General features: G+C 47.8%; 1 protein-coding gene across 1 annotated transcript; it reads left to right on the top strand.

The window, feature by feature from the left end:
• Positions 1–1,773: 1,773 nt before the first annotated feature.
• Positions 1,774–7,232, top strand: LOC125538440 (putative protein phosphatase 2C 40). Its single transcript, XM_048701694.2, has 9 exons — positions 1,774–2,326; positions 2,415–2,586; positions 2,813–2,963; positions 3,064–3,127; positions 3,674–3,781; positions 4,314–4,439; positions 4,550–4,797; positions 6,323–6,525; positions 6,605–7,232. Exons 1-9 carry the CDS (start codon positions 2,105–2,107, stop codon positions 6,637–6,639), a joined length of 1,329 nt encoding a protein of 442 aa, XP_048557651.1. The 5' UTR covers positions 1,774–2,104; the 3' UTR covers positions 6,640–7,232.
• The last annotated feature ends 40 nt before the right edge of the window (positions 7,233–7,272 follow it).

The raw sequence follows: 7,272 nt of genomic DNA, 5'->3' as shown, positions 1-7,272 counted from the left end.
GGGACCCACCTGGAAATGCCCGGGAACCTGACGGTCCGAAGCTTGTCTCCTCCATCGGACTGCTGGCGCCATGTGGCGCAGCTCCGGCGGGCCGCGTAGTGCCTAGCTCGGCTATTTAAGACGATCGGCGGCACCGAAACCCTACCATCCATCCACATTTCCCTCCACCTATCCGATGCCGCCGCCACTTTCCACTCCACCTGTCCGCCTAGTAGCCATGCCCCACGCCGCCGGGTGAGGAGCGAGCCATTTCTGACGCCGGAGCGCCGGCTCAAGCTCCTTGAGCAGATCTGGGCTAGGCGCGAAGCCTGGATCGCCGCGGAGCTGCCTCCGGATGTAGTGATCCGGGAGAGGAGTTGGAGGAGGAGGAGGAGAGGATGTGGGAGACGCTGGCGATGCGGATCTGCAGGCGGAGCAGCAGGCCATCCTCGGTTCCCTCCGGTCGGGGTCGGCTGCGGAGGCCAGACGCCGTTGCCGGCAAGAGATGGAGGCGCAGCAGGCCGCGGAGGGGGCGGAGATGCTCGCCTACATGGATGAGGTAGAGCAGGAGGAGGATGAGCCACAACCCTCCTACCCGCCCGTCCAGTCGGCGCCAAATAGTAGCACGCAGGGGTTTATTTTTTTGCATGCTCTGTATGAGTCTTTTTTTGCGGCAAAGAGGAGTTTTATTCCAAAATTATAGGATTACAATCTACTGGGAAGAGATCCTCGATACATGGAGGGCCTCTCTAAAGCCAAACAGCAGTACGACTACAATTAGCCAGACAATCTGCTACCCTATTTTGATCCCTACAAATCTTCTGGGGAATAAACTCCCTCTCCTCCATCAGGGCCTTGATCTCAACTACCAAGTGCCCATAAGCTGAACGTGAGAGATTCTCATTTGATAAGATGGACAAAGCCTCAATTGAATCTGACTGGACGATCACTTGCAGTTCTGTGTGTTGGAGAGCTAAAGCCATGCCTTGCATAAGCGCATGGATCTCCGCTTCAAGAGCATCATTGCGTCTGAATAAAACCCTATAAGCAGCAAAGATGACCGAACCATCATGACGTCGTAGCACCATACCAGTCGCTCCGGAGCCATCATGAACAGAAAAGGAACCATCCACCGAGAGCGCCGCCTGGCCCACTGGAGGAGGAGGCCATGGCACACACTGCCCGCTACCATGCTCTCTATGAATCTAAGGGTTGAAATATGAGAGATGAATGTAGAATGGCTAATTTGAGGCATGACCGGTTACTGTCCGCGTTCGCGGACGTTTGAGGGGCCAGATTTGCAAAGTTCGGTTGTACATGCTCTTAGCCAACGGGGAACTCACACCGGTGAACTTCCAAGCAAATGGTCGCACATACAACTTTAGGTATAAGATTTTCTAAAGTGGGGTACTTTGGTGAAGCCAATTTCAGAATATATCAAGGTCGCAGCCACCTGTTGCTGCTACTTTTCCACGTCCTCTTCCCCTATGTCGATCCAACCATGCATAGTCCAAACTCGTTTTTGTAGATACTCACGGGACTCACTCGGGACTACGATCGGGCACGTAGACGACGACGCCTTCTTCTCTTCTCTTCTCTTCTCTGTCTACCAAAAAAAAAACGGAAAAACAAAAATGCCGGACCTCGTGGTGTGACAACGGCAGAGCCAGAGGCGGCCCACCTGGCTGCCTGCCGCGGCGCGTCCGTTAAAAACGCAAGGCAGGGCGACCTGATTGGTGCCGCGCAATAAATTTGTCCGGCCGGGGACGGCGCGCGTGGGAGCGGGCTGGATTTGCGCGTCGTCTTCCTCTCTCTCTCTCTCCCGGAGCGGCGCGCCCCATGTGAGTGCCGGCCCCCCCACCCCCACCACCCTCGCCGATCCCGCAAAGCAACAGCTCGCGCGCGCCCAGGCAAAAAAGCCAGCGGAAAGGTTCGGGGCCGCTTGCTACCCGACCACACCACCACCGCACCGCACCGCCAGGCCAACCCTCCTGCCTGCCTGCCTGCCTGCCAGCGCGACCCAGAGACCCGTCCCGCGCGCGTGCTCTCTCTCGCCCACCCAGCTAGCCCGCCCGCCTGCCCGCCTGCCATGCGCGCAGGATCCGCGGCGGGGATCTGAGCGACGATGGCGGTGGCGGAGGCGAGGACGCCCCGGCGGCGCCACGGGAGCATGGCGCTCGCCGACCTGCTGCTGCGGGAGGCCTCGGCGGAGCGGGCCGACGCGGCGGGGGGCGAGCGGCCCGGGGTCGCGGCGGGGCAGGCGGCCCGGGCCAGGAAGGGCGAGGACTACGCGCTGCTCAAGCAGGGCTGCGAGCGCCACCCGGGCGCCTCCTTCTCCGCATTCGCCGTAAGCTCCCCCTCCCCACGCGTCCGCTGCATTTCACTTGTTCATCTCGCCCGGCGATCTGCTCTGACAGGTGCCTGCCTGGTTGCAGATGTTCGACGGCCACAACGGGGCCGCCGCCGCGGTCTACGCCAAGGAGCGGCTCCTCGCCAATGTGCTCGGCTGCGTCCCCGCCCACCTCACCAGGGACGAGTGGCTCGCCGCGCTGCCCAGGGCGCTCGTCGCCGGCTTCGTCAAGACCGACAAGGATTTCCAGACAAGAGGTCAAATCCCCTGCGACCATTTATACATGGAGCTAATTAAGACCCTCCATTCCTAGTGTAGTACTACTACCACCACCAATTACTGCCATGTCTACAAGTACACACAGCTCTATGCCCACCTCAGTTGGGAGGTCATCAATTCAAATTTGTGCATGTCCATGCTCTCCTGGTACACCGGTACAGTAGTACCAGTGCTGAACCTTGTTTGTCCACTCCTGCCTTTCAGCGCACTCTTCGGGGACAACCGTGACGCTCGTCATAATCGACGGCTCCGTTGTGACCGCCGCATCCGTCGGTGATTCTCGATGTGTCCTTGAAGCAGAGGGTTCAATTTACTACTTGTCGGCTGATCATCGTTTTGATGCTAGCGGGGAGGAGTAAGATTTGTTTATACTATATCACAAATTCATCAATTCCGTTGCTCTATTCATGAATATATGTCGCTGCTTCTTATCACTTTTTGGTTTCCATTTGTAGAGTTGGACGTGTAACAGAATGTGGAGGTGAAGTTGGCAGGCTAAATATTGTTGGTGGAGCTGAGGTTTTGCTCTTCATCTTTTGCTTCTGCTCAAGTTTTTCCCTCTATTTTACGTGTTGGCAGCCAAGGAACTTTCTAAAGTTGAATCTTTATATTTTGATGACTTTGGAAAGATGTAGCTACGAAAGTGTTGCTATCCGTTAGCGACTGATTTGACTTGTAGCAAGTTATTAAGCGTGGAATTTTCATTTTGCGACCAGGGCTTGCTGTTTACTTCAAATTCGCCCCTTTCTAATTGTTTGATAGTTTCTTTGTAATTTTAATCTTTGGGGACTAATGAATCGACTTACTTATTATACAAGTACTAATTTTGGTTTAGAACCACTCTTTCCATATTTTGTGTACCTATGGAATTTTAATGAGTGCCTTACTCTACATGCCGTTGAGTGTTCACCGTTCGGTGGTTCATTTCAAAACTTTGCGCTTGCACATTATCCCGATTACATATGTTGTATATATATTTTCTCATGTTTCCCTGAACCATAATTGTGTTAATAGGTCTGATTTACACCTTTAGCTTGACCCTTCTTTCCTTTATTGCCCAACCAGATTGGCCCCCTTAGATGTTGGCCAGGAGGTTTATGCCTATCAAGATCAATTGGTGATCAGGATGTTGGTGAATTTATCATTCCTGTTCCTTTTGTGAAGCAGATCAAGGTAAAAAATTCTTCATGTCTGTTCTATACAGAACCAAATTCAAAACGTCACAATAAAAGTGATAGGCACCAGAAGTTCTACTGTCTGAATATTCTCGTTGTCTTTGTCATCTTTATTTTCTTGTCACTTCGTGAAATGTCCTTTTTGTGTAAATTTGATAGACATGGGTGCTTCTGCAACCTATTGCAGAACACAACCTGTAAAATTCAACACCATCTGAAAAAAAAATCCTAGTTCTATTTTGTGTATTTGTATAGAAAAGATATGACATATTGCAAACATACCAAGTGTCTTGTAGCAGTACAGATTTTTGTGGTTCACGATAGTTCATATTTTTGCTTGATGTTTCTCAAGTGCACATGTATGTGGCACATCTACACAAAATCCCTATTGCCTTTTGAAATATACAAGGTGCATTTTGCAAAAAGTTTTGTCTGCACCCATGTGTGAAAAGTCGGCATAATAAAGTGTTTTTCTGAAGATTTTTTAATCATATTTTCGAAATACTAATGTCTTCTAATGCTTGCTGCAGCTATCTAGTGCTGGAGGTCGTCTAATTATTTCAAGTGACGGTGTTTGGGATGCCTTGACTGCGGAAATGGCTTTTAGTTGCGCACGAGGGCTTCCTCCAGAGGCTGCAGCGGATCAAATTGTCAAAGTACAGCCACTTAACCCCTCATTTCTGGCACACAACCTGGAATCCTCAGTTTGTACCGTGTGTCATTGTGCATTAGAATAAAACTGTTATTTACTGTTGATCTTTTGCAGGAAGCAGTGGATGCAAAAGGATTAAGGGATGATACAACTTGTATTGTTATTGACATAATACCGCCAGAAAAACCGAAATCCACTATACATTCTCGAAAGAAGGCACGGAATGGCTTTAGTCTTTTGAAAAATATATTCATCAGAAAAAGAACATCAGACACATTATCACGTGCTGATACGGAGCGTACTTCTGAGCCCGACTTGGTGGAGGAAGTCTTTGAGGATGGATGCCCATCTCTGCTAAGATGGTATGTTCCCTTTCTCCATTGTGTCGATGGATCCATACTAGTTCACACACAATTATATGGTGAACCCAAAGCTTCCTGACTAAACAATAACTCGTACTTGGGAAACCTGAGTTTAGCAGTGGTTTAGCTTTTTGGTAACATGTGACATACCATTTGAGCTGAAGATGTCACCTGAGTTACACCTTGCCATATTCAACTGAAGAGACCTTACTCTGCAGGCTGAAATTGTATATGCTGGAACACAGGTTCTGTTAGATTCTGTGACAACGGTCGATGCCATACATCTAATAGAAAATATCATTTCGATTGAGCATTGGGTATGGGTTTTCTACTATATAACACCTTACCATTCAATGAAACAGGGCATAGCCCTTTAGACTGAAGTCAGGTTGGTACAGGTGTTGCTGTGATTGGGTACCACATGTTACATTTGTGTTTAATTTAGTATATTTGGCTAGCATTACATTTTATCAACCAGGCATCAAGTCTTCTTTCGACAATTATTATTGTAGGACGCTATACTTCTTTTGTAGCATTGCTAAATATTTGGATTCAGTCCTTCAAGATTATTTTGTCAAAAAATATGATTCGATGTTTGATTGGCAACAATTGTCATGTCTCGTGAAAACACCATATTTTGCCATATGCCTTGTTGGGTTCCACCATAGATTGACAACAACGGGACAACTCAAACTCCCCAACCATAGTGTTCATCCAGAACTTGACACAAACATCAAAAGAGAAAGAAATGTCAACCATCCAATCCTAAACTTATGGCGAAAGTTCACTTTTCAACACTGAACTTTAAAACCATTTAAAATACTACCTTGAACTATTGAAATGCTTCAGTTTCACCTCAAGTGGTTTCACAAGTGCCTTGCGGCCCACATGGATGCCACAGGTCTGCAACCTCACTTCCACATCGTAAAAAAAAACTTTGCCTTTGCCTTTTTTTCTCTCAAGCATGGACAGGGTTTCAACTAGCCATGGACAGGATTGCGTGGAAGTTAGCTATCCATGACTTGGTTTCGAGATCTTACGAGTTTCAACTCTAGCCTACCCCAATTTCTTTGGGACTGAACGGCTTTGTTGTTGTACTATTTTTCTCTGGCTTCTAGAATTATAAGTATTTTCTCTTTTGTGGAAGTTATTTTATCCCAATGGTTCTGTTTGTCTTATATTGCTTGTTCTCGTAGTGTTTGTTTCTCCACGGTAGTGGCATGGCAATGCTTGGACGGCCTGCCACCCAAAACTACTCATGGAACCAGCTGAGGGTAAAAAGTGGATATTTCAATAGTTTGAGGTTGTAATTCAAGCGGTTCTAGAGTTTCAGGGTTGAAAAAACTATCTTTTCCCGTAGTTCAGGGGTGAGATGAAAACGCAAACAAGCAGAAAAGCAAAGCGCCTGTTTCGCTCTATGTGGAAACACCTTATGAAGCTGAATGCCTTACCAGTTGGGTCTCATTCAAACTTTTTTATTGTCATTGTCTATTAATTGCTGACATTTTACTTCTGGTGAATGCAGGTTAGACTCCGAGTATCCAGTCCGAAATATGTTCAAGCTCTTTGTATGTGCAATTTGTCAAGTAGAGCTAGAGTCTGGTCAAGGGATATCGATACACGAGGGTTTGTCAAAGCCAGGAAAGGTGTGTCCCTGGGATGGTCCGTTCCTTTGTCACAGTTGCCAGGAAAAGAAAGAAGCAATGGAGGGAAAGCGGCCCTCACGCGGTATTATATCTTCCACCATCTTGTGAGCTATTTGTGAGGTTGAAAGCCACATTTGGAATAAATCTTGCTATGCCTGCAGATTCCTCCTCAAGAAACAGTGGGTCAAGCGAGTAGTAACCGAGGGCAAGAGTCATCTTGAAGCAACCATCTAACGATATTCCGAAAGACCGATGCATAGCTGACACTTGGCATTCTTGCAATGGTTGATCTGTTAGATGTATTATCATGGAGTTAGGATGTAAGATGAACAACTGGATTGACAGGGAGGGAGGGACCTGTGTTGAAGAGCCAAAGCACAAGATACTCGTCTTGTAATGCTATGGAGCAAAGGGAATTGCCTGTTGGTACCAACATGTTCAGTGGGCTCTCTCTCAGGCCAAAGGCATGTTTAACTAAGAACGGCTGTTCTCTTCTAAGGTCAGCCAGCCATCATGTAAATTATCCATCGTATAGAAGTGTGACACATAGCCGCGGCATTGTATTTGTCAAGTAGGATTAGCTGTGAGATCCTGAATTTCATTTTGGGCAGATCTGAATTAAGGTCACTCGGCCCGTTCCCTGTCAGAATCATGCCGTATCTTCCATGATTCAATACTGTAATTAACACCTAAGGATTAGCTGTGAGTAAACAGGACATGTTCACCATTTCTTTGTACCCCTGTTTTCCTTGTGAATGACGTGACGGCTCACTCTTCCAGCTGGCAAAATTTATGGTTTTCCTTGTCTCTAGATTTTGACAATATGGGC

Source organism: Triticum urartu, chromosome 2A (assembly GCF_056163025.1).
Source record: "Triticum urartu cultivar PI428250 chromosome 2A, HENAU_Tu73, whole genome shotgun sequence".
In the NCBI taxonomy this organism is placed as follows: domain Eukaryota; kingdom Viridiplantae; phylum Streptophyta; class Magnoliopsida; order Poales; family Poaceae; genus Triticum; species Triticum urartu.
Note: the sequence above shows the minus strand (reverse complement) of the source record. Positions and strands in the feature narration are given on the sequence as shown.